This window comes from Theropithecus gelada, chromosome 13, assembly GCF_003255815.1.
Source record: "Theropithecus gelada isolate Dixy chromosome 13, Tgel_1.0, whole genome shotgun sequence".
Lineage (NCBI taxonomy): Eukaryota > Metazoa > Chordata > Mammalia > Primates > Cercopithecidae > Theropithecus > Theropithecus gelada.
The window spans coordinates 76,249,561-76,276,946 of record NC_037681.1 but is presented as its reverse complement, the minus strand read 5'-3'; the positions used below and the strand labels follow the sequence as shown (position 1 = coordinate 76,276,946).

The 27,386-nt window shown below is 39.7% G+C and overlaps 2 protein-coding genes across 7 annotated transcripts in view; one reads left to right on the top strand and one right to left on the bottom strand.

Annotated features, from left to right (window-relative positions):
- Positions 1–7,257, top strand: part of PPP4R3B (protein phosphatase 4 regulatory subunit 3B) — a 71,864-nt gene extending 64,607 nt beyond the window's left edge. The window contains exon 17 of one of the 3 annotated variants that reach the window (XM_025353650.1): positions 5,624–7,257. In XM_025353650.1, coding sequence (XP_025209435.1) covers positions 5,624–5,719 — 96 coding nt within the window. In that variant the 3' untranslated portion in view covers positions 5,720–7,257. The remainder of the gene's footprint in view (positions 1–5,623) is intronic. The other 2 variants (XM_025353653.1, XM_025353652.1) reach the window with 2 other exon arrangements.
- Positions 7,258–10,919: 3,662 nt separating this feature from the next.
- The window catches only part of CFAP36 (cilia and flagella associated protein 36), a 27,190-nt gene continuing 10,723 nt past the window's right edge, over positions 10,920–27,386 (bottom strand). Inside the window, exons 5-10 of one of the 4 annotated variants that reach the window (XM_025354791.1) lie at positions 22,462–22,549; positions 20,368–20,419; positions 18,403–18,505; positions 11,886–12,022; positions 11,596–11,745; positions 10,920–11,092 (exon numbers count right to left, since the gene is read on the bottom strand). In XM_025354791.1, coding sequence (XP_025210576.1) covers positions 10,991–11,092; positions 11,596–11,745; positions 11,886–12,022; positions 18,403–18,505; positions 20,368–20,419; positions 22,462–22,549 — 632 coding nt within the window. In that variant the 3' untranslated portion in view covers positions 10,920–10,990. Of the gene's footprint in view, positions 11,093–11,595; positions 11,746–11,885; positions 12,023–18,402; positions 18,506–20,343; positions 20,420–22,461; positions 22,550–27,386 lie in introns of all 4 variants that reach the window. The other 3 variants (XM_025354790.1, XM_025354789.1, XM_025354792.1) reach the window with 3 other exon arrangements.

The following is a 27,386-nucleotide window of genomic DNA, read 5'->3' as shown; positions in this document are numbered from 1 at the left end:
TTTTTTTGAGACGGAGTCTCGCTCTGTTGCCCAGGCTGGAGTGCAGTGGCCGGATCTCAGCTCACTGCAAGCTCCGCCTCCCGGGTTCCCGCCATTCTCCTGCCTCAGCCTCCCGAGTAGCTGGGACTACAGGCGCCCACAACCGCGCCCGGCTAATTTTTTGTATTTTTAGTAGAGACGAGGTTTCACCGTGGTCTCGATCTCCTGACCTTGTGATCCGCCCGCCTCGGCCTCCCAAAGTGCTGGGATTACAGGCGTGAGCCACCGCGCCCGGCCTTTTTTTTTTTTTTTGAGACAGAGTCTCGCTCTGTCGCCCAGGCTGGAGTACAGTGGCGAAATCTTGGCTCACTGCAAGCTCCGCCTCCCGGTTCACGCCATTCTCCTGCCTCAGCCTCCCGAGTAGCTGGGACTACAGGCGCCCGCCACACCTGGCTAATTTTTTGTATTTTTAGTAGAGACGGGGTTTCACTGTGTTAGCCAGGATGGTCTTGATCTCCTGACCTCGTGATCTGTCCGCCTCGGCCTCCCAGAGTGCTGGGATTACAGGTGTGAGCCACTGCACCTGGCCAGAATACCCTTTTCAATAAATGTTACAACTGTATATCCACATGCAGAAGAATGAAGTTAGAGGCCTATCTCACATCATATACAAAACTCTCACAATGGATGAAAAGATCCAAATGTAAAAGTTATAAGTCTAAAGCTCTTTTTTAAAAAAAGGCATAAATATCTATGACCTTGGATTTAGGCAATGATTTCTTAGAATATGACACAAATACCACAAGTGACAAAAGAAAAATAATAAATTGGACTCCATCAAAATTTAAAAATTTTGTACTCCAAAGGATACTACCATAAATTGAAAAGACAATCTGCAAAATGGGAAGAAATATCTGTAAATGATATATCTGATAAGTAACTGGTATCCAGAATATATAAAGAACTCTTACACCTCAGCGTGACAACCCAGTTTTAAAATGGGCAAAGGATTTTAATAGACATTTCTAAAAAGAAGATACACAAGTGGCCCATGTAAGCACGTGGAAAGATGTTTAACATCATTAGTAAGGGAAATGCAAATCAAAATCACAATATGATAGCATTTCACATCTTCTAGGATAGCTATAATAAAAAAGATGCACAAAAACAAGTGTTAGCAAGAATGTAAATTGTGACATCCGTTGCTAGTGAGAATATAAAATAGCACAACAGGCCAGGTGCAGAGTCTCATGCCTGTAATCCCAGCACTTTCGGAGATCCGAGGCAGGAGGATCGCATGAACCCAGGAGCTCGAGACCAGCCTGGGCAACATGGCAAAACCCCGTCTCTACAAAAATTAGCTGGACATGGTGGCACATGACTGTGGTCCCTCAGGAGGCTGAAGTGGGAGGATCACTTGAGCGCAGCACGCAGAGGTTGCAATGAGCCAAGATCACATCACTGTACTCCAGCCTGGGCAACAGAGTGAGACCACGTCTCAAAAAATAAATAAATAAATAATAAATAAATAAATAAATAAATAAATATAAATAAAATGGTATAGCAGCTTTGGAGTATAGTCAGGAGGTTCCCTAAAAAGTCAGTGTACTGTATGACCCAGACTTACCATAAGACCCAACTACCTCATTTCCTCGGTATATATTTAAGAAAACTAAAAACGTGTCCACTGTAAAACTTGTATATGAATGTTAATAGCAGCATTGTTCATAATAGCCAAAAAGTGGGAATAACCCAAATGTCTCTCAGTTTATGATGAATGGATACACAAAATGTGGCATATTCATACAGTGGATATTATTTGGCCATAAAAAGGAATAAAGTCCTGATATGCTAAGCATAGATTAACTTTGAAAACATTGTGGTAATTGAAGTAAACCAGTCACAAAAAAACCACATATTGTATGATTCCATTTATATGAACTGTCCAGAATAAGCAAATCCACGGAAACACAGTAGGTTAGTGGTTGCCAAGAGCTGGGTGGTGGGGGGTGTGGTGGGGGAATGAGGACTGTTTATGGGGACTTTTTTGGTGGGTGAAATGATGGAAATGTTCTGGAATTAGTGGTGATTACATAACTTGTGAATATACTAAAGCCACTAAATTATATGTTCTAAAAGGGTGAGTTTATGGTGTGTGAAAATTACACACTTTAAAAAGTTGACTTTATGGTATGGACTTAGTAGTGCCCTGCTTTTTTGGGGAGGTGTTAGTTGTTTTTAGTTCCCCCCATACCCCTTCTGTGAAGCCATCTAACTTTTACAGACAAAGCTAGTCTCTTACACCTTGTAAGTATAAGCGTGGTTGTTAGTGTTCTGAGAGCCTACATAGCAAAGCTTATTGTAGGGTAGCATGTCTGCTCAGTATACAAAATTTAAATGTATTCTTTCATTTTCAGCCTGGCCTTACCCATGCCCTTTTCTTTGCCTAAAATCATGAAATATACGGTCCTTCGCTCTGTAAAGTTCATTACATTCTCTATAGAGTTTATTCTTTATAGAATCATTTTCTCTGTAGAATTCCCTATAGTTGGTGATGGTGGAGGAACAGAAATCTCCTGGCTGTCAGAGGTGTAGAATCAATGACCCAGTTGTCTGTTTCACTATAATTTAACTGTCTTCCCTGCTTTCCCCAGTATTTTGGTGCCTTTACTGCCTAGCTTCTTTCTGGGGTTCTCTTAAGACACGCCAGTTTCTCGTTTCTGTATCCATCTGCAAATACTTAGTTCTTGGCTTCTTCCTGTTGTATGAGTTGCCTTGCCTCTGATTTCTCTTTTCCAGAAATGCTTTGGCAACTCTAAACTGCTGTTTTCTCTTCTCCTGTTTTCTTTGCTGGTATTTACTTTTTAAATTCCTTACGTAAATACCCTGCAAAAACAACTCAAATGTCCCACCAGAAACTCAGGAATTAAAGTATATGATGAAGCCGGGCATGGTGGCTCACTCCTGTAATCCCAACACTTTGGGAGGCTGAGGCAGGCAGATCACTTGAGGCCAGGAGTTCAAGGCCAGTCTGGTAAAAGACACGGTGAAACCCCGTGTCTACTAAAAATACAAAAGTTAGCTAGGCATGTTGGTGCGTGCATGTAGTCCAAGCTACTTGGGTGACTGAGGCACAAGAATCACTTGCACCCTGGAGAACTGAGATTGCACAACTGCACTCTAGCCTGGGCGACAGAGCAAGACTATAAAAAATATATATATATATATATACACACACACACACACATATATATATTCATACCATGGAATGCAAGGGTTTAAAACAATGAAATGGAACTTTATGTCCTGACATCAAAAGCTTTTTTTATATGAACATGATTGTAAAAGAGTAAGTATAATTTCAATCTGGTATTTTAAAACAGTACATTTCTAGATACATATTAAAAGTATGGAATCAGCTTCACAAAGTGCATCTCTAGATTCAGGCCTTTTTACTTCCAACATTTCACATTTTGCATTTTTATTATTTTTATTGTAAACATGTTTTAAATGTATGTTAGTTTGCAGAGATAATATAAGTAAAACTCAAATTGTATAACTGAGTTTTTCAGACAATTTATTAATCTTGGGCAAAAACAAGTATTAACCATTTGGAATACATATGTTTATATATTATGATATGTAATACTAAGCATAATTAAAACTTTGCAACTTTGCTGTCATCGTTTTGATTATCAGATTGGTGCCTTTTTATACAAGAATTATTTCTTGTTTTTCCTCTCTTCCAATTTGTTTGGCTTAGAAACAAAATAATAGAAAAATGATAGTAGTAATAGCAGCTAATAGCACTTATTGAACACTAACTACATACCAAGCACTGTGCTGAAGTGCTTTAGATGTTTTGTAGTCAACTTATTTATTTATTGTTGTTGTTGTTTTTTTGAGACGGAGTCTTGCTCTTATTGCCCAGGCTGGAGTACAGTGGCACCATCTTGGCTCACTGAAACCTCCACCTCCCGGGTTCAAGCGAGTCTCCTGCCTCAGCCTCTGAAGCAGCTGGGATTACAGGCATGCGCCACCACGCCTGGCTCAGTTTTGTATTTTTAGTAGAGACGGGGTTTCACCATGTTGGTCAGGCTGGACTAGAACTCGTGACGTTAGGTGATCCACTCACCCTGGCCTCCCAAAATGCTAGGATTACAGGCATGAGCCACTGTGCCTGGCCATCAATTTAATTTTCAAAATAGTTCACTGAGGCCTAAATACTACTATACCAATTTTACAGACAAACTGAGGCAGAGATATTAAACCACTTGCCCAAGGGTTTGCGGTTTTATTTATTTTTTTTTTTTGAGATGGAGTCTTGCTCTGTTGCCCAGGCTGGAATACAGTGGCGTGATCTCCACCTCCTGGGTTCAAGAGATTCTCATCCCTCAGACTTCCGAGTCGCTGGGACTACAGGTGCCTGGCACCACGCTGGGCTAATGTTTTATTTTTAGTAGAGATAGGGTTTCACCATGTTGGCCAGGCTGATTTTGAACTCATCATCTCTCAGGTGACCTGTCTGCCTCAGCCTCCCAAAGTGCTGGAATTACAGGCATAAGCCACTGTGCCCGCCCCCAAAGTTTTGTTTGTTTGTTTTTTTACATAAAACGTGCTGTCATTAGAATTTGACATCAGACCTACAGTTAGCCTGTTTTTAACAATTTAGCCATGTTGCTTCTTGCATATCCAGACTTAAGATGTGTGTGTGATTAAGTTGAGAAACAGATTCTCAGACAGGTATAGAAGTCTTTCTGATAACTGTTTCTAGCTGCCCAGGGGCCTTTTTTTGGTTGGTTAATATTATAGTGATTTGGTTACATTCTGGTAAAACCAGGTATCTCAGTACTTTAGATATGAAAAATGAGTTACTTCTGTTGTATTTGTTTATCTCCTAGAGGTCTGAAGGGTTTGAACTAAATACAGTGTTTACAGAAGCCCTCTTAACCTATAGGACATAAGTTTTCATGGGATTGGCTCAAAATGAATGAAACGCTGTGGATGTATAATTTTCTGGAGAATACCCAGAGTTTTTCTAGGATTTTCACAGAAGTCTGTTAGTCATCAAAGGCCAAGACCATGAATTACCTCATGCTTATTTTTCTTTTGGTCAGAGAGCTAGCCCTGAATGTTTTACTTATTATTTTATAGGAATCATTTCATGTGTCTATCTTTAGCCATTTAAGCTATACTTCAAAAGCACAATGAAAACAATGATGTGTACTTAGTGATGAAATATACACAAGATGAACAAAGACTACAAAGGGATTTCTTGTGGTAATAAAATTAGAGAAATGCACTAGTGCATCTCCAATGTCCTTTCCAGCTTCCAAATGTTATCATTGTTATCCCTATTTGGAAAAGTAGGCATTTTCCCACAGTAAAATTTTGCAGAATTGAGTTTTGAAGTATCATTAATAATCCAAGAACCAGATAGAAAAGTTAAGGGTTACTGCAAGTGCTACCAATTAGTACTCAGATGTTCGTAATTTCAAGCAGTTCCTTTATCAAATTCAAATGTGTTAATTTCTGATATGATTTAGAAAAATGATTTCTGATATCTTTACAAGTGATTGGATTTGTACTAAAAACTCTTTTTTGTTATATATGTTTAAAGAAAAATTTTTAAATTCTTCAATAGGGAAGTTTGGTTGGCTTAGTGGATTATCCAGATGATGAAGAGGAAGATGAAGAAGAAGAAACATCCCCCAGGAAAAGACCTCGTCTTGGCTCATAAAATATTTATTAGGAGACCCTCAACATATGGTCTTAAAATGCTGCAACTGTTCAATGAGCTGTAAATCCGAATCAGAAAGCTTTCTCAATTGAACTTAGAAAATATACAAGGAGTAGCAAAAGACACTCAATATATCAGCTAAGGGAGTTTAGTTCTAATAAAAAAACAGGCTTCCCAGGAACTTCATTGCTTGCTAGTAATTAAGGGGTTTGCCTTTTAGGCTGTCAAAACAAACGTTAGTAACCAGAACCTGGGAGACAGATTCTCAGCAAGGAAAAGTCACAGGTTTTGGGATGGTTTAGGGGAGGGGAAAAGGTTGATATAATAATGCAGGGTTGCTCCTCGGGGTATTGATCTAAAAACAATTTTATAGAACTTCAGTTGTAAACTCAATAACATTACTTGTATAATGGTGCTGGCCATGTTGTTGTTTTAATCAGTTGCCTCTTTTTAAAAGAAATTTTTATGGAAAACACATTCAACTATCATTAAAAAAATGAAGTTAAGCTGTTGGGACCATTTATTTAAGATTTAACAAAAGTTCAGCCTTTTAGGTAGTTGAAGGGAAGTACACCCCATATTCAGCACATGTTGAATTTTCTACACCAGGAATTTTCAATATGTATATTGATGAAAACAAGCTCAATTCAAACTGGACAGTTTTAAGATAATGTTAAAATCAGCACTTTTAGAGACAATGAAGGCCAAGAATCAGTACAGTAGTATTCCAAAATGATTTTCTCTAGAAATTTGAAAGTGGATAGAACAGAATGTTTTCAACCACCTACCAGTACAATCTTTTGTGGAAGATACTTTGAAATCACTTTTTGCTTTGTTAGTAAAGTTCTCTCTCTTTCCAGAGCTGCAAGTTTTAAAGTATTACTTATACAGACCAACAAAGAATAGTGCTGAATTAAGTGGCATTTAGTATCTAGAAGCCATTTTGATCCAAGAAGCGACTTGTGAAAGTCAGCATGCAGCACATGTAGCTTTTCTGTAAACAAGGGTGTGATATGAAAGCTGCTTTTTTAAGAAGAGTAAAAGCACATTCCATGTACGTAAGTGAATTTTAAAATTAAATTGAGGCAAACAGTTACGTTTTATTTTTAGTGCAACAAGTTAACTGTACATATTTTAATGTTAGTTTGCTCATCTATGATCTGAGATCATGCCGAAGTGAGAAAAATGTCCCCAAAATACAATTTAATGCATTGGGAAAAAAAAAATTTTAATAGTAATTCCAGCCACAATCTTTAGATCACCCTTGTAATGTGTTATGGGTCCATTTTTCCTGGAATAGTTTAATCTGAAGCAGTTTCCCCTGTTTTGGAGATTTTGTAGTTAATTTTAATTTTGGCTATTGTTTGGAAAAGATGAGCTGTCTGTGTAGATATGAAGTATAGTTTTTCCATAAAACAGATGTTTATTTTGTATTAAAAATACCACTGTACTTGTTTTACACCATTTGTATACATGTGGTGATATTAATGCTAAACTGTAAAATTCAGGAATTAAAATGTGACCCTGTAATTCCATAATTGATGTTTGTGTTTGGTTTGTTGTAAATATAAATTAACTCCATTTTGAGATATGTCAATTTTACAGTATCTTTTAAAAGGCAATAAAATTATACATAAATATTTATTATAAACTGCTAGGTCATACCCCAGTTTTAATGAAATAATTCTAAACAAATGCGGGTCAACGGCACTTTATCACTGACTACTTATGGAAGGTAAGCCTTGGGGAAATCAAAGCATCATGGTATGGAGCTTTTCTCACCTCTTCAGTTAAAGGTGTACATATAATAAGAAAGAAAGACCTTCCACCTCATAAGGCAGGTGACTCAGGATATTTTAAACCAAGATCAGTAAAGTTCCCATCCACTTTCTTTGAATCAGCAAGTTTTATCCAGACCCATCTCTCAGCTTTTATTAAATTTCTTCTTATAATAAGCCCACATGTAAAACAGTTTCCTAGTTACTTTTTGTTTGTTTGTTTGTTTGTTTGAATCTCGCTCTGTTGCCCAGGCTGGAGTGCAGTGGTGCAATCTCAGCCCACTGCAACCTCCACCTTTGGGTTCTATTGATTCTCCTGCCTCAGCCTCCTGAGTAGCTGGGAGTACAGGCACCCATTACCACACCCAGCTAATTTTTAGTAGAGACAGGGTTTCGCTATGTTGGCCAGGCTGGTCTTGAACTCTTGACCTCAAGTGATCCGCCTGCTTCGGCCTCCAAAAGTGCTGGGATTACAGGTGTGAGCCACCGTGTCCAGCCCTCCTCATTACTCTTGACTCCTCTTAAGTAACTTTAAGTCCTAGTAGGAAGTACTATTTTTCTTTTTTTTTTTTTTTTTTTGAGATGTAGTCTCGCTCCATCGCCCAGGCTGGAGTGCAGTGGCACGATTTCAGCTCATTGCAACCTCTGCCACCTGGGTTCAAGCAATTCTCTGCCTCAGCCTCCCGAGTAGCTGGGATTACAGGTGCCCATCACCATGCCAGGCTAATTTTTGTATTTTCAGTAGAGACGGGGTTTCACCATCTTGGCCAGGCTGGTCTTGAACTCCTGACCTTGCGATCCACCCGCCTCAGCCTCCCTGTCTCTGTATCTTATGAAGACTTCCTTTTTCTTTCTGAAGAGCTGCCATAAGTCTTAAACATTTACATCATCATCTGAACCTTTTCTTGTAGCAGAAATGTGAATGTTTTCCTGAAGTACAGGTTACAGTTTTCATGGTACAAGTGCTTACCTACGACGATAAGAGAATAAGGCTTAAAATATCCCTTAAAAGAACAATTGTGAGAATTCCACGTTAGCAGCTGTCTTTAAATGACTACCCTCAGACAGATCTGGATTTTTGTATCTTTATCTTTACTCAGTGAAGCAAGCCAAGAGCCCACATTTGTATGCCTTAGGTCCTCTTAAAATGGTATCTGTAAATATGTATCCAATATAAAAACTATTTTTAATAAAAAGTTACATGAAACAGATTTCTGTGTTTTAATCACTAGCATTTCCTCTTATCCATCTAGTGATGAAAATACAACAAACGTAAATACTGGTTTTTCTGCAGGTTGAAGGTTGGAATTGTGTAACTGAAACTGAGTAATTCTTGTTACACTAATTTTGGTATCCTTTTTTAAAAGCTTATAATCGTAGACTTAAGGAGATAAAATGTGATTATAAGTTAAATCTCAGGAGTATCCTGTACTTAGAAAAGGGTGGACATGGGATATTACAAGATTGGAAATTTTTTTTTTTTTTGGAGATGGGAGTCTTGCTCTGTTGTTGCCCAGGCTGGAGTGCAGTGCCGTGATCTCACTGCAACTTCCACCTCCCAGGTTCAAGCGAGTCTCCTGCCTCAGCCTCCAGAGTAGCTGGCACATTACAGGCATGCACCACCACGCCCAGCTAATTTTTGTATTTTAGTAGGGATGGGGTTTCACCATGTTGGTCAGGCTGGTCTTGAACTCCTGATCTCAAGTGATCCGCCCCCGCTCAGCCTCCCAAAATGTTGGGATTACAGGCATGAGCCACTGTGCCTGGTCTTTTTTTTTTTTTTTTTTGATACGGAGTCTTGCTCTGTCAGCCAGGCTGGAGCGCAGTGGTGTGAACTCCAGTTCAACGCAACCTCCGCCTCCCGGGTTCAAGCGATTCTCCTGCTGCAGCCTTCCAAGTAGCTGGGATTACAGGTGCCCGCCACCATGCCTGCTAATTTTTGTGTTTTTAGTAGAGACGGAGTTTCACCATGTTGGCCAGGCTGGTCTCCTAACCTCAAGTGATCCTCCTGCGTTGGCCTCCCAAAGTGCTGGGATTACAGGCATGAGCCACCACACCCGGCCTGGAAGTTTCTGAAAGAAAGGTCTCCTATTATTGTGTTTATCTTTAAATAGACTACAGAAAACTATCCTAGGGTCACTTCTCTTAAACACCAACACCCAATGGTGGCATCTTCTTCAACAGGCTCAATCAATTATTCCCTTTGCCTGTGTTTTAGTAATAGTTTGTCTAGAAAGAGTAATTATTTTTTACATCCCGCACATCTATTTTCCAAGTCCTATTTGCTCCTGCCTTATATAGGTGTAAATGATAAATGTAAAATCTACCTTACCGTTGCCCAGGGTATCTATACCCTTGATTGGACTGTCTCATACATGGTACACCCACAACTACTTTACCTCATGCACTAGTTGCCATATAGTAATAAAAATGAAAATTGTGATCATGTAATTTCCATGCTTTATTTTTATTTATTTATTTTTTGAGACAGGGTCTCACTGTGTCATCCAGGCTGGAGTGGAGTGCTGTGATCATAGCTCACTGCAGCCTTGACCTCCAGGGCTCTGGTGATCCTACCACCTCAGCCTCCCAGGTAACTGGGACTACAGGTGTGTGCCACCATGCCTAGCTAATTTTTTTGTATTTTTAGTAGAGATGGAGTTTTGCCATGTTGCCCAGGCTGGTCTCAAACTCCTGGGTTCAAGCAGTCTGTCCACCTCGGCCTCCCAAAGTGCTGGGATTACAGTGTCAGCCACCATGCCCAGCCCTTGCATTAAAATTTTTCAATGACTTGACACTGCTGGTATTACAAAATTTAAAATCCAGAGCTGGGATTGTGCTACCTCCAGCCTGGGCAGCAAAGCAAGAGCCTGTCTCTAAAAAAAAAAAAAAAAAAATTAAATCCTCACATTCCCTACAAGACTGCACTATCAGTACCCCACCTGTCTCCAATTTCATATGCTAACCCTCTCCACTCATATGTATATTCCAAGTTTTCAGTATATGCTTTATTTCCTGCTGCAGAACCTGAGTTGTTCCTTACCTATTCTTTGTGTAATTAACCTTCCATTCAGCTTAAAGAGGCTTAGCCAGCCCTGCTCATAGGACTTTACACTTTGCCTTTCTAACAGTTTGGTCTTTGGGCCTTCTCCACTAGCCCCATGAAGGCAATGACCCTGTCAGTCTCGTGGACTACTGTATCCTTAGCGCTTAGCACAATGCCTGGCACAAACAGTAGGTAACCGAGTTTGAATGAATGAACATACTATCAACTGGTTTCTTTCTATACCCTCTTTCCAAGGGAAAACATTCAGGAATTTGTATTAAACTAATCAGTATGAGTAGCTGCCTTCCCTACTGTCCTTTACCTAAAGTGTTTAATAAGATATTTGGATTTACAAAAGTGTTTGAAACTAAAAACCTCGGTGGAAGGACTAAATAATTTATTTTTAAGACAATTTGAACTTCCATTTTGTTAAATTGTTCTTAATTATTACTTATTAATAACTTCTTCTTTGAGTTTCTCTGCAAGCAGTCTCCTCTTTAGTAATGTTTGCTTCTCCTCTGCTGTCATTTCTGCTTTCTCTGTCATTTCCTGAAAAAAAGAAAAAAATTGGCTACAGTATGAAATAGGATCATTTGTCTAAAATTCCCAACATACTGCCTCAAATGAACGAAAATCAGGGGCACTTTCTTGTGGGGTGGAGGGAGAGACAGACATAGACTAGGTTTCCTAAATCTATTCTTCATAAAGTCCCTTCTTGGAGAAGCCCTCTTGGAAGTGGGGGCTGGGGTACTAATGCTGCTCTATGATAAAACATTTCAGAATGCTCAGGTGAAACAGACCACAAAGAAGAGCAAGTAAAGAAACAGCATAAGAAAAAAATGTATAATGACACCGCTCTTATTTTCTGCCTCAAAAAATCCTTATCACAACAATTTCACTTCCTAGAAAAGACTTAGCAGCTACTGCACTAGGAGGTGGTTAATAGGAATGGGTCTGCAAGCAAAATTTACTAGAGGCTTTCTTGCACATATTCTGATTTTGAGAGTTCCACTACCAATTTGTAAATCTTGACATATTAAGGCTAGCCATACCTCTACCTCCCCAGTGGGTTTTCCTTTCTGCTCCGTATTTTGTATCTGCTTAGTCCTCATATCCTTTCTCATGGACATCAACTTATCTCTCTTCTGCTTGAGATAGTGTTCTCGTTGCCGAAGTTCTTCTGTTCCAAGTACTGATAAACTCTGGGTCAAGTAAGAAAAGGAGCTATCTAAATTCAAGTCCATTTATTAAGTAGCACAGATGCCCACTGACTGATTCAATTCGAAGTTTGATTTCCTTGTCATTTTGCTTATAGTTCTTAAAAGTGATGTCTTTTACTTACTGCTATTGGTCCTTCAATGCTCGCATGCTCTAAGCCAGGAATCTTCAGGCCTTTTTGTGGCAGGGAGGAAGTTTCAGACCTTTCCACTTTTCTTCCCAAAGGTTCTATTGACTGATTAGCAAAATGCACTTTAACTTCTGGCAATAAGTAGACAATAAGACCAATTAGAATATTATGAGAAATATTAAGTATTAGGCTAGGCTTACCAAAATGAGCTAATGTTAATAATACTTGTTTTTCCTCATATTCAGTCAACATATATTCAATGCCTATATTGTGCCAGCCACTGGGTAAGAACAGTAAACATCACATCTCTACCCTTAAGGAGCCTGGAACTACAGTTTCTCACCTACATCTCAACGAGTACCACGCTCCTGCTGTTTGTACAGTACTAGAGCTACAAAAAGGTAAAATCCTTGTCTAAAGATTAGAACTACACTATAATATAATACAAGATTGCCACATAAGCCAAATAAACAGTATACTAATTCCTTACTACAATGTAATTGGGTTCCAAACTTTTGCTTGCATGTAAAAAGTCACCCTACATTTTCAGAACAATTAATGTAAAACTATAATTTTTTGTATTGCAAGAGTGTGTGCCAGTAATGTCAATAATTTTTGTTTGTAATTATGTATTGAAGATAACTATAAACCTGCCAGTGCATTATGAAAATGTAAAGATTTCTAAAGCAAGCAGAACTTGGAAGCACATATAAACATGAGCAGTAAATACTTTCCAGCCATTTGGTGACCGTGCCAACCAAGAGAGAGGTTAACATTCTAATTGCTCCTCTGAGCCATTTATTATTATAAGGTGATTGTTTTTAAAAAGATAAAACATTTTCAGTGTAAACACATGGGCTATGAAAGAAAGCACAGTGAGACAAGCAAAGACATTAAAATGATGCTAAGATCTAAAAACATGATGGGAAAACATGGCACACATGTCTCTAAATGATTGAAATTTTTGCCACACCTGGTTGATTCTGCCAGTTAAAAAAAAAAAAAAAAAAACAAAAAAAACACCTTGCCAGCATACATACTAAAACAGAAAACAGAATTTTGTCTGTTCAAGAAACTTGACAGCAGACCACTGCTCTAGCAGTGACCAGACTGACTACAGTGCCAGAGACGTTGGAGGAAGAAAAGCTCTCCAGGCCCTTGGACAATAGGGGAAAGAAATCTCCATGGAAGAGACAAGCTGGAACCAGCACTCCAAGCCAACCTAGACAGGGAGCTATATAACTAACAAATAAAGATAGAGGTAAAACACTGCTGTTGTTACTGATAGCGATGTTAGCAGAGGTAGGCTTAGCCCTCAATGGACTCATAGAACTGGAGAAGGGACAGTTCAAATAATTCCTGGGGAACCCATACATATAAGCATATATATTCCACTCATGTTCTTTCTCTGGACAGTTCTTGCCTTGGGTTAATTATGAACAGACATATATTCTCAGACCTAGAAAGGAAAGTACTTGAAGCCAAAATACTTAGCTTCTCTAATTTCTAGGAAGGGAAGATCGGACAGCCAGAAAACCTAAAGAAAGATCATCTCATCTCTGGCAACTCTGCATCAATCTGAGAAAAGATACTATCAATTGCTAGCAGGAATGAGGGAAAGACAGGCAAAAGGACAAAACAGAAGCTCAAACAACTTCATGATTCTTCCAAACTCAGGTCTTCATACCGGGCTCATCACTTTGTATGAAGTGATTCTCTGAAATATCAGATATGCCCATTTAAAAAAATAATTTTAAAAACTGAAATCATTACTTTTGAAATTATCTACCATTTATGCTGTGCCATTAATATGTATAACTGAATCATATGTGGTTTGAAATCAAGTTTTCTATAGCTTCACTTAGATAAGAAAGCAGACAAAGCAAATTTATTCAAATTAGGTTAGACACAAGATTTAAATAGTATATGTACTTAGGTGTATATAAAACAAAGTTAATTTGGGTCAGCAAACTAGAGCATAGACAAACCTAAAGCAGGGGCTTTCATGGATATAATTAAAATGAGGATATTTCTACTTACAATCTGTAGCATATATATAAAAAAGAAATAAATGGTTTGACTTGGTGCAAAGAAAGAAGCAAAGTAACTTCACAAATCTCCTTCTGGTTCAATATACTCTTATTGTTTTGTCAAATAAGAATCTACCTCCTTAAAATTAATGGTGCTTTCAGTAAACTAGGAATAGAGGGGAACTTCCTCAACTGCATAAAGAGTATCTACAAAAAACTCTAAAACCTAACACAATACTTAATGGTGACAAATTAGAAGGTTTCTCACTAAGATCAGAAACAAAGCAAAAATGTCCTCTCTCACCGTTCTGATTCAGCATCATACTAGAAGTCCTACCTAATCCAGTAGGACAAGAAAAAGAAGTAAAATGTACACTGGGAAGGAATAAATAAAAATGTCTTTATTTGCAGAATACATGATCATCTATGTAGAAAATGCAAACGAACTGACAGAAAAACTGAAATGAATAATTATATAGCAAGGTTACAGGATACAAATTAATAAACAAGAGCTTATCACTTTCCTTTATACTAGTAATGAATAAATGGAATTTAAAATTAAAAATACCATTTACATTAGCACAGCACCCCTAAAAATGAAATACTTAGATATAAAATATAACAAAATATGCACAAGATCTATATGAGGAAAACTAGAAAATTCTAATGAATCAAAGAACCAAATAGAGAGATATTCCATGGTTTTTATTTTATTTTATTTTATTTTGAGATGAAGTTTCGCTCTTGTTGCCCAGGCTGGAGTGCAATGGCAGGATCTTGGCTCACTGCAACCTCTTCCTCCTGGGTTCAAGCGATTCTCCTGCCTCAGCCTCCCGAGTAGCTGGGATTATAGGAACCTGCCACCATGCCCAGCTAATTTTTTTTATTTTTTGTAGAGATGGAGTTTCACCATGTTGGTCAGGCTGGTCTTGAACTCCTGACCTCAAGTGATCCACTGCCTCGGCCTCCCAAACTGCTGGGATTACATGTGTGAGTCACTGCTCCTGGCCTTTTTATTTTTTTTCTTTTTCTTTTTTTTTTGAGACAGGGTCTCACTCTGTCACCTAGGCTGGAGTGCAATGATGCGATCTCGATTCACTGCAATATCCACCTCCTGGGCTCAAGCAATTCTCCTGCCTCAGCCTCCCTGGAAGCTGGGACTACAGGCATGCACCACCATGCCTGGCTAATTTTTGTATTTTTTTTGTAGAGTCAAGGTTTCGCCAAATTGCCCAGGCTGGTTTTGAACTCCTGAGCTCAAACAGTCTTCCCGCCTTGGCCTCCCAAAATGCTAGGATTACAGGCATGAGCCACCATGCCTGGCCTATTCCATGTTTGTGGACAGGAAAACTCAATGTCAAGATGTCAGTTCTTCCCAACATGATCTACAGATTCAACACAATATCAATCAAAATTTCAGCAAGTTATTTTATGGATATTGACAAACAGATTCTAACATTTATATGGAGAGGCAAAAGACCCAGAACAGCCAACACAATATTGAAGAACAAAATTGGAGGACTGACACTACCCAACTTGAAGACTTCAAACTATAGTAATCAAGACAGTGTGGTATTTGCAAAAGAATGGAGAAATAGATCAATGGAACATAATAGAGAGCCCAGAAATAAACTCACATAAATATAATCAATTATCTTTGACAAAGGAGCAAAGGCAATACGATGACGAAAGGAAACTGGACATCTGAAAGAAAAAATATGAATCTAGACACAAACTTCACACCCTTCACAAAAAATAATTCAAAATAGATTACAGACCTAAATGTAAAATGTAAAACTGTAAAAATCCTAGAAGATTATATACGAGAAAATTTAGGTGACCTTAGGTATGACGATGACTTTTTTGATACAACACCAAAGGCACACCCTATGAAAGACATAATTAATAAGCTGAACGTCATTAAAATTTCTGCTATATAAAAGACAGTATCAAGAGGATGAGAAGACAAGCCACAGACTGGAAGAAAATATTTTCAGAAGACAAAATCTGATAAAGGACTGTTATTCAAGATATACAAACACTTAAAATTCAGCAATAAGAAAATGAACCCGATTAACAATAAGAAAACAAACAACCCAACAAATATAATGGGCCAAAGACCTCAACAGACACATCACCAAAGAAGATACACAGATGACAAACAAGCATATGAAAATATGTCCCACATCATGTCATCAGGGAAATGCAAATAAAACATCAATGAGAGAGCACTACACACCTACTAGGATAGTCCAAATCTAGAACACTGACAACACCAAATGCTGGCAAGGATGCAACAAGAACTCTCATTCGCTGCTGTGGAAATGCAAAATGGTATAGCCGCTTTGGAAGACAGTTTGGCAGTTTCTTATAAAACTAAACATACTCTTACTGTAAGATATAACAATCATGCTCGTTGGTATTTACGCAAAGGAGCTGAAAGCTATGTCCACACAAAAACCTGCACATGGATGTTTATAGCAGCTTTATTCATAATTGTCAAAACTTGGAAGCAACCAAGATATTCTTCAGCAGATAAATGAATAAACAAGCCATGACACATCCAGACAATGGAATATTATTCAGCACTAAAAAGAAATGAGCTACCAAGCCATGACAAGACATGGAGAAATCTTAAATGGATTATTACTAAGTGAAAGAAGCCAATCTGAAAAGGCTACGTACTACTGTATGATTTCAACTACATGACATCCTAGAAAAGGCAAAACTCTGAAAACAGTAAAAGATCAGTGGTTGCCACGGGTTAGGAGGTGGGAAGGATGAATAGGCAGAGCACAGAGAATTTTTAGGGCAGTGAAACCATATACTACATGATACTATAATGGTGAATGCATGTCATCATACATTTGTCAAAACCCACAGAATATATAATACCAAGAGTGAACCCTAATGTAAACTATGCTCTTTGGTTGGTAATGTTGTGTCAAGGAAAGTTCACCAACATAATAAATGTACTACTTTCGAGGGGGTCAAAAATGGGAGATGCTAGTCATGTACTGGGGCAGGGACTATATGGGGGAAATCTTGGCACCTTCTGCTCAATTTTACTGTGAACCTAAAACAGCTTAAATTAAGCATATCAAAAAAAGAAAGTTGTTCTCCAACTTCCATTAAAAAATTAATGGGTAAACATCACACTAATCTCAATTATAGAAGTTCTTCTCAACTAAGGTTTAGAAGAATATATTTGGTGTCAGAAGACAAAGGTAAGCCATAATTTCACCACTGAAGAGTTCGGTGATCTTGGTTGGACAAGTCACTCAGCTTCCTTGAATTTCTTTAAAAAAAAGAAGGGATGGGTACAGTGGCTTATGCCTGTAATCCCAGCGCTTTGGGAAGCTGAGGCAGGAGGATCACTTCAGGCTAGGAGTTTGAGAACAGCCTGGGCAACTCAGCAACACCCAACAAAAATAATTTTTTTAAAGAAGATAAGAGTAGCCAGGCACAGTGGCTCATGCCTGTAATCCCAGCACTTTGGGAGGCCGAGGCAAGCGGATCCCCTGAGGTTGGGAGTTCGAGACCAGCCTGACCAACATGGAGACCCCGTCTCTACTAAAAATATAAAATTAGCTGGGCGTGGTGGCACATGCCTGTAATTCCAGCTACTCGGGAGGCTGAGGCAGGAGAATCGCTTGAACCCCGGAGGTGGAGGTTGCGGTGAGCCGAGATCACGTCATTGCACTCCAGCCTGGGCAACAACAGCAAAACTCCGTCTCAAAAAATAAATAAATAAATAAATAAATAAATAAATAAAAGAAAAACAAGGATTATAATATCTACCTCACAGAGTTATATTTTTTTTAACTGAGAAAAGGACATTTATTTAAAACCACAGGAATCCATAATAAAATGAACTGAATTCATGACCATAATTTCTGTTTCAGAATTACTTGTTTTCTTATATAGAAAATCAGTTCATATTGAAAATAGATTTGCCACATGTTGAAAAGGTCATCCACTAATATTTCCTACAAGGACTCCTATCAATTTTGGTTTCAAAGATATGATTTCTGACCAAATATCTGAACAAAATGGCTACCTCTTATTTTCTAGCTGTACTTAATTCATTAGAAAAGAAATTTGATATTATCTTTTCAAGTTCAGCTTCTCACTCTCAAATACCATACAACTGTGAGCATGGAAGAGAATACCAAATGTTATGTGAACCTCTCTTGTAAGCTGCAGCTGTGCACAAAGGCCAGGTACTCCCTCAAGGAGTTTTGCTCTCTACTCTGGGTTTCAGACTTCACGTGGAAACTTGGGGACTACACACACTCTTTCAGGTCAGCATCTCATCTGCAACCTCTTTAACCAAATTCACAAAGAACGTTAAATACCAAAGACATTCAATACTCCCTCCCAGGGCTTTTGAAGTTAAATAAGTATGAGAAGGTGGCACATTCTATATGGTGTTTCTGTATTCACATTATTAGAGAAAGTTCAGTACACCTCAACCTTACCTGAGGGTGGGTGTGTAAAATGTTCAACATCCCCTTGGGAATTATTCATTATTGCAGCTTCACTGGAATGCACTGTGGGCTCTTCTGTTTTAGCCTCTGATAACTTCAGGATTCCATAATACAGTTTTAAAAAAACACACACAATTTAGATTCATTTTAACTAATTCACTACCTAAAGGATCCAAAGATATTATAGTTTTCTTTTTCTTTTTCTTTTGAGACAGAGTCTCACTCTGTCACCCAGACTGGAGTGCAGTAGTGTGATCTCAGCTCACTGCAACCTCAGAATCCAAAGATATAGTTTTCTTTTTTTTTCTTTTGAGACAGAGTCTCACTCTGTTACCCAGACTGGAGTGCAGTAGTGCGATCTCGGCTCACTGCAACCTCTGGCTCCTGGATTTAAATGATTCTCATGCCTGAGCCACCTGAGTAGCTGGGATTACAGGTGTGCACTACAATGCTCGGCTAACTGTTGTATTTTTAGTAGACATGGGGTTTTGCCATGTTGCTGGTCTCGAATTTCTGGCCTCAAGTGATCCACCCACTTCGGCCTCTCAAAGTGCTGGGATTACAGGAGTGAGCCATCATGTCTGGCCTCTTTATAAAGTATACACTCTTATAAGAAAGTATATACTTTCGGCCAGGCACAGTGGCTCATGTCTGTAATTCCAGCATTTTGGGAGGCCAAGGCCAGCAGATCACCTGTGGTCAGGAGTTCAAGGCCAGCCTGGTCAACATGGTGAAAACCTGTCTCTACTAACAGTACAAAAATTAGGCAGGAGTGGTGGCAGACACCTATAATCCCAGCTACTTGGGAGGCTGAGGCACAAGAATTGCTTGAGCCCAGGAGGCAGAGGTTGCAGTGAGCTGAGATCGCATCACTACACTCTAGCCTGGGCAATACAAGACTCAGTCTCAAAAAAAAAAAAAAAAGGGTATATACTTTCTATATTAGGAAGTATAAAAAGTTGGCCAGGCACAGTGGCTCACGCCTATAGTCCCAACACTTTGGGAGGCTGAGGCAGGTGGATCACATGAGGTCAGGAGTTCAAGACTAGGTTGGATGACATGGTAAAACCCCGTCTCTACTGAAAATACAAAAAAATCAGCTGGGCGTGGTGGTGCATGCCTGTAATCCCACCTACTTGGGAGGCTGAGGCAGAAGAATCACTTGAACCCAGGAGGCAGAGGTTGCAGTGAGCCGAGACTGTGCCACTGCACTCCAGCCCAGGTGACAGAGTGAGACTATGTCTCCAAAAAAAAAGAAAAAATGTATAAAAGGTTGTTCTGGCCGAGCATGGTGGCTCATGCCTGTAATCCCAGCATTTTGGGAGGCCAAGGCAGGCAGATCACAAGGTCAGGAGTTCAAGACCAGTCTGACCAACGTGGTAAAACCCTGTCTCTACTAAATAATACAAAAATTAGCCAGGCGTGATGGCATGCGCCTGTAATCCCAGCTACTCTGGAGGCTGAGGCAGGAAAGTCACTTGAACCCAGGAGGTGAAGGTTGCAGTAAGCCAAGATCATACCACTGCACTAAAGCCTGGGTGACAGAACGAGACTCTGTCTCAAGAAGAAAAAATAAAAAATGTTGTTCTGTGAGTTACCAGGACAAAAATAAAGGGGAAAAAAGTATAAAAAGTTAAATACAAATGCTTAAACTTGCCAAAAAAAATGACTACTCTTGCTTATATGCATGTCCTGTAAGATTAATTAGTACTGTGTTGTCTTTGTATGTACTATGTACAGTTAAGTATATACAGTACTATATAATATTCATGGTGGCTAGCAGTAATGCACAAACTACATAGAATTATTGATATATTAATATTATTAGTCAATATTTACATTGTACTTAAAATTATGTAGTTCCACATAAGTATAAATTTTAATAGTAAGAACTAGGTATAAATTTAATAAGAGATAATAGCAATAAAATACTTCTGTTATATGTTCTTTAGGCACCTGTTTCTTCCTCTTCCTTTCTTCTTCCTGGTCATATTCCTCTTTTGATTTTCTGAAATACACAAAAATAAAGTAAAAAGATAAATTTCCTTTTTTGGTCAAAGAACAAATATTCAACTAAGGGCCGGGTGCGGTGGCTCAAGCCTGTAATCCCAGCACTTTGGGAGGCCGAGACGGGCGGATCACGAGGTCAGGAGATCGAGACCATCCTGGCTAACATGGTGAAACCCCGTCTCTACTAAAAATACAAAAAAAAAAATTAGCCGGGCGAGGTGGCGGGCGCCTGTACTCCCAGCTACTCAGGAGGCTGAGGCAGGAGAATGGCGTGAACCTGGAAGGCGGGGCTTGCAGTGAGCTGAGATCCGGCCACTGCACTCCAGCCTGGGCAACAGAGCCAGACTCCGTCTCAAAAAAAAAAAAAAAACAAATATTCAACTAAGCAACATGCTAACCTAAGCTTACAATAAAAGGCACATTAGACACAAAGATGGAAGATAATCAAACTTTGCTCTAAAGTGGCTTATAGTCAACTGGGAAAGACATATATAGGCATACAGCATAATATAGTTAGTAACATAAAATACAGGTCTACCCATTCCTTCTAGAACTCTGAATGAACCCTAGCTGAACAAAGATCAACAGATTTGAAATCCTGAACCCAAATTTGAATGGCAAATCTCATTAATAAGGACTTCAATCTTCCTCTTTCGAGTGATCAATTACACCCCTCTTGATAAGAGCTAGTACACCCCTCTCGATAAAATGTCATTGTTCCAGTGGCATCTGAGCTATCATCTGAGCCCATCAACTTTTGTAAACTGCTGAGACAGTCTGATTTTGGAAAGTAACCAAGTTCAACTGTTATACATGTTCATAACTAAGTTCTATTACATACACAGTGGTATATACCCTCAAAAGCTCTTGGAAAATAAAATCTGAAAATACAGTGCTGACCAGTTTTCAGGCCACCAATCAACCAACACAACCAGTCCAAATCAAAACTTTACCAGTCCTCTGAACCAAACACCCTTACCTCTCAAACCTGTAAACTCAAAGCATTCTGTGTTGTCTCAGGCTCCCATTTGCCCCTGCCATCCAAAGAGGGATCTGGCAAGAAAGGGTTGAGTTCACCTGCATATCTGCCACCCTCTCCATAATCACTCAAACCCCCTGAAATTCAGCACTGTGTCCTGGAGCTCCTGCCATAGTTTCCCACCAGGCCCATCGGTGGATCCTCTCTTCTGCTTCGGAGGTGGGACAAAGTACCTAAGTGGGGGGAACTGTAGGATGCTAGAAGATGGTCATGTGTGGTAGTAGAGTTGGAGAAGAAGTGACCCCAAAGGCCAAGGCCATAGTCTACAGGTGACACTGTGATTATAGGCATCCTTTTGCCCTAAACCTAACATATTCTCACAGGAGATTTAAAAATTAGGAGCTACTACTGCTCCTTCCTTCCAAAATTCCCGTAAAGGTCAGGGCACAACAGGCCCAAAAGAAAAATAAATGTCCATTAACATTTCTTAGTTGTGTGTGGACCCCCTTAGTGGTCTGCATACTCCTTGTCAGGCATTTGGCTGAGAATCATGTAGCTGGGGAAACAAAGAGACCAGCAAGATACTCATCTGGGATAGACCCCTCTCACTGTTCTCCCTCCCTTGAAGGTTACTATCACCAAGTCAGCTATTCAATCTGTGGAGTCTGGATGCCCAGCCTCCTACTATGTGACACCTAGAATATGCCACCTCCATAGTGAGATCCAGAAGCCATGGAGTAAGCTGTTTAGCTCAAGTCATTACACCTCTCTCCAGAGATCAGGCTAGGTCTGCTGCAACTTTTTCCCACTGGTGGCTACTTTCCTATTCCTATGATGGGGGTGTAAAAAGACCCTCTCATTTGGGCTGATCTGGTATAAGTTACCTGAAAATAACTTTTTCTGTCATTAAGAAATATATTCACAGTCATAAAATGATAAATCATTTTGATAGTCTTCAGTAGAGAATTTAGCAATTTTATTAGTTCATATTTATTGGGCAAAAAGCTTATGTACAGATCATATAATAATGATTCATTTTAAAAATAATTGAAGAATGGTACCTAAGAACTTCCCTCAGGATTTTCATCTCTTCCTGTTCAAGGTCACTGACCACATCAGAGCCATCGGTTAAGCAGTCAGGTAATACACCTGTTCAAAACCAAAGACCACATGGAATAGTATCAACTCAATTGAAAACATATATTTCTCACTGTTCTAGTTCCTTAAGTACAAGTTACCTTTAGATCTATCACTGTAACATCCTAAGCTATTATCTTTTTAACTATCATCCATTTTATATTTATTCATTTATTTTGAGACAGAGTCTCTTTCTGTCGCCCAGGCTGGAGTGCAGTGGCACGATCTGGGCTCACTGCAACCTCTGCCTCCCGGGTTCAAGCGATTTTCCTGCCTCAGCCTCCGGAGTAGCTGGGATTACAGCTGCCCGCCACCATGCCTGGCTAATTTTTAGTAGAGATGGGGTTTCACCATGTTGGCAGGCTGGTCTCGAACTCCTGACCTCAAGTCATCTGCCCCCTCGGCCTACCAAAGTGCTGGGATTACAGGCATGAGCCACTGCTCCCAGCCATTTTTTTTTTTGAGACGGAGTCTTGCTCTGTCGCCCAGGCTGGAGTGTAGTGACATGATCTCCGCTCACTGCAAGCTCTGCCTCCCAGGTTCACACCATTCTCCTGCCACAGCCTCCCAAGTAGCTAGGATTACAGGCGCCCACCACCATGCCCTCCTAATTTTTTGTATTTTTAGTAAAGGCGGGGTTTCACCATGTTAGCCAGGATGGTCTCGATCTCCTGACCTCGTGATCCGCCCGCCTCGGCCTCCCAAAGTGTTGGGATTACAGGAGTGCGCCACCATGCCTGGCCCACTCCCAGCCATTTTTAACTATCATCTTTTAAGCCTTTTCCTATTTTACAGAATAAGCCCCACCAAAAACCCCACACTTTTAACTAGAAATATCTCTTAGTAATTATTTATTGGCAATTAAAAGTAACAATGTATGGCAACAAAAAGTTAATATGTTTTTCTCTTCCATAATCATATAGTGTCTAAGAATATACTATGGAAATCATTGAGTTAGGCTTAATAATGAAACTGCTCTCAAAGGTGTCCCTTAAATGAGAAGAGTCACAAAACAAAATATAATTTTGTTAATTGAAATAGCATTAGAAGTCTTCATTTATATTATAACAGATGCTATTGAAAAGGGCCCTGCTTACTATGTATAATAAAACCATAGTGCTAAGCACTTTGGGGGGATACAAAGATGAATAAAACAATCTCTGCCCTTGAAGCTTCTGTTCAGATGTTGGTCTAATAATTATAAACCAGGGAAGTAGCAACTTCAGCCCAAGAAAATAAAAGGTAACTTAAAATATTGGTTTAATTTACTTCATTACTTTTATCTTCCTTCGAAGCAGGTGGACTGGTAATAATTGTTCTGTTTGCATCTATAATTATTACATTCCACGACATTAACAGAATGCTTCTTAATTTTTACCTTCCATTTCTTTATCCACATATGACTGTAGGATTTTGGATCCACTCTGAAGTAGCTTTATTACTCTAATCCTCCTGATGTTTAAACACATTTTTAAAAATTAAATGTTTTATTCTGAGGTAAGTGCAATTGTAAGAAATAATGCAGAAGGCTGCCATGTACTGTTTACCCAGTTTCCCCAAGTGGTAACATCTAACAAAACTATAGTAGTACAATATCACAACCAGAAAACTGACTTAAATAATCCATTAATCTTAAGTGCATTTTTGCTCAGTCAAAAGATATAAAACTATTATTCTCCTAATAATATTTCTGAGGAAAACTCAAAGTACTAAGAATAACACAACAGTATGAAGCAGTTAGAAACCATCAAAATAATACTCTCATTTGCAATTTCTCTAAATTATTTAATGAGATACCAAAAAGATAAAAAGAATCCAGAGAGCCTTTGAATTTTTCTCATCATTAGAACTATTTTCAAATTAGTCTGCAGTTTTGAGTATAATCGACATTAATCTAAGGTATCCAACCCTGGATCTTAGTTAGGCAACATTCTTTTTTTTTTTTTAGTTTTGAGACAGGATCTTGCTCTGTTGCCCACGCTGGCATGCAGTGGTGCTATCATAGCTCACTGCAGCCTCAAACTTTTGGGCTTAAGCGATCCTCTTGCTTCAGCCTCTGAAAGCACTGGGACCATAGGCATGAGCCACCGTGCCCAGCCAGCAAAACTCTTAAGTACATGTATTAGAAATTCTGTAGCAGAAACTAAGTATTGGCTTATGTTTAAATGTAAGTAAAATGCCCCATGCCGTGGCCTGACAACAGTCATTATTCTACATAATTCCCCTCCTCCTTCCTTGCTAATAGGAGTCAGCTTTTGCAGAATTATCAGGCAGCTAACTACTTAGAGGCAGGGCCCTCCCCCATCCCAGGAAAGTGACTCCTAATTGGTTCAAGCCAATCATAATGGTCCCATTCCCCTTGCCAGATGGTTTAAGAAAGGCAAGTGACCCCCATCCTAATCAATAGGACTTGAGGGAAAAACTGGAGGGTTTCCATGAAATTGTTGTCTTGCTAACAAAAAGAGATGTAGAGGAGGAAATATTCCATTTCTTCATAAGACATTGTTGAGTCTGCATTCAATACAGCCAGAGTACAATCATGAGAGAAGATCCTGAGAATGGCAGAGTATAAAGATGCAAAGTGTCGGGGTCCTTGATTACATTACGGAGCCACTAAATTAACCAACCCCGAACCTGTCTTCCTTCTCTCCCTTCCTCTGGACTTCTTGTTCTGGGAGATCTTTTCTTCACTGGAGTGTTCTGTTACTGACAGCCTGAGGCATCCGCATGATACAAGATATGTATTTATTCCCTTTTTATTAAAATCTAGATGAGTTTCCAATAAAATTCCAAACTGAAAACTAAAGAATGCTATTGTCAAGTTCACTATTTCTTTTCCTGATATCCTAAAAAAAATTGTTTAGTAACATTCTTATTAAAATTATCTAACCCATAAGTCAGAATAAAGCATATTTTCAGGAAAATTCAGAGGAAAGGTTTTTATAGAGCAAACCATAGTAGAAAGAGACTATTTTCCAAACTTATTTACATCAAAGTAATAGCACTGTGTCATGCATTCTTCAGGGTTAGGGTGGTGTTCTTCCCCTACCCACAGACAACAGTGCTATTAGCTGCTAGGGAAAGCATCTTGGGATTCTAGTAGATGATTATGATGGCGGCTGGCTCTAATAGTCTCTACTCACATCAGTCAAATGAGAAGGAAACTTCCCAAGAAGGACCCTGCAAAATTCTCATGTTTGCCATGCAACAATGGAAGCCCTATTGTTGCATGTTCCAGGCCCTTAAGAGCCAATGATACAACTGAACTATAGATCTCATATCTTCAAGAAACAATCAAAGGAAAGGTCCTGCTGCCAAACCATTAAAGAGGTTATGGGGCCATGGTAAAAAAATATCATGGCAATCTATCGAGCTAAGGAAGACATAGAAATTAAGGTGAGGTTACCACAGCAAGAAATGTGAAACAGACATGATAATCTGGGTTAGAAAGGAAATGGCACAATAACAAGTAGCATGGTTAGAAACTCAGCTGTTTTGAGTCCGGATGTTAAATGTAGCTCAGGTACACAATAAGGGAACAAGAGCAGGAAGAGCTAGAGAGAAAGTGAACTTAAGCACAGAGTCAGGGGAAAGATAAAGCCAACGAGGGTTAATAGGGCTTTGAATTCCATTTTCTCTTCCACATGATGCTGGTACAAGCTTATCTGTCTCTGCCCAGTGCCCTAGAACAGTGAGTGTTGGTGTGGTCCCAGGACCAGCAGCTTCAGCATCACCTGGGAACTTGTTTGTGTTAGTCCATTTTCATGCTGCCGATAAAGACATACCCGAGACTGGGCAATTTACACAGGAAAGAAGTTTAATGGGACTTACATTTCCACATGGCTGGGGAAGCCTCACAATCATGGGGGAAGATAAAGTGGAGCAACCACATCTTATATGGATGGCAGCAGGCAAAGAGAGAGCTTGTGCAGGAAAACTCCCGTTTCCCAAAACCATCAGCTCTCATGAGGTTTATTTACTATCACAAGAACAGCATGGAAAGACCTGCCCCCAAAATTCAATTACCTCCTACTGGGTCCCTCCCACAACACGTGGGAATTCAAGATGATATATGGGTGGGGAAACAGCCAAACCATATCATTGTTAAAAATACAAACTATCGGCCGGGCGCAGTGGCTCAAGCCTGTAATCCCAGCACTTTGGGAGGCCGAGACGGGCGAATCACGAGGTCAGGAGATCGAGACCATCCTGGCTAACCCGGTGAAACCCCGTCTCTACTAAAAAATACAAAAAACTAGCCGGGGGAGGTGGCGGGCGCCTGTAGTCCCAGCTACTCGGGAGGCTGAGGCAGGAGAATGGCGTAAACCCGGGAGGCGGAGCTTGCAGTGAGCTGAGATCCGGCCACTGCACTCCCGCCTGGGCTACAGAGCGAGACTCCGTCTCAAAAAAAAAAAAAAAAAAGAAAAAAAAAATACAAACTATCGGTACCCCAGACCTATTAAATCAGAAACTGGGAGGCAGCTATATGTGCTTCAGCAGTCCTCCAAACATTTCCAATGCTTGCTAACGCTCAAGAATCACTGCTTCTGGCCACTTTGGGAGGCCGAAGTGGGCAGATCACGAGGTCAGGAGATCGAGACCCATCCTGGCTAACACAGTGAAACCGCGTCTCTACTAAAAATACAAAAAATTAGCCAAGAGTGGTGGCGGGCGCCTGTAGTCCCAGCTACTCGGGAGGCTGAGGCAGAATGGTGTAAACCCGGGAGGCGGAGTGTGCAGTGAGCCGAGATCGCGCCACTGCACTCCCGCCTGAGGGACAGAGCGAGACCCCGTCTCAAAAAAAAAAAAAAAAAAAAAAAAAGGGGGCGGGGGGCGCAAACCCTTAAAA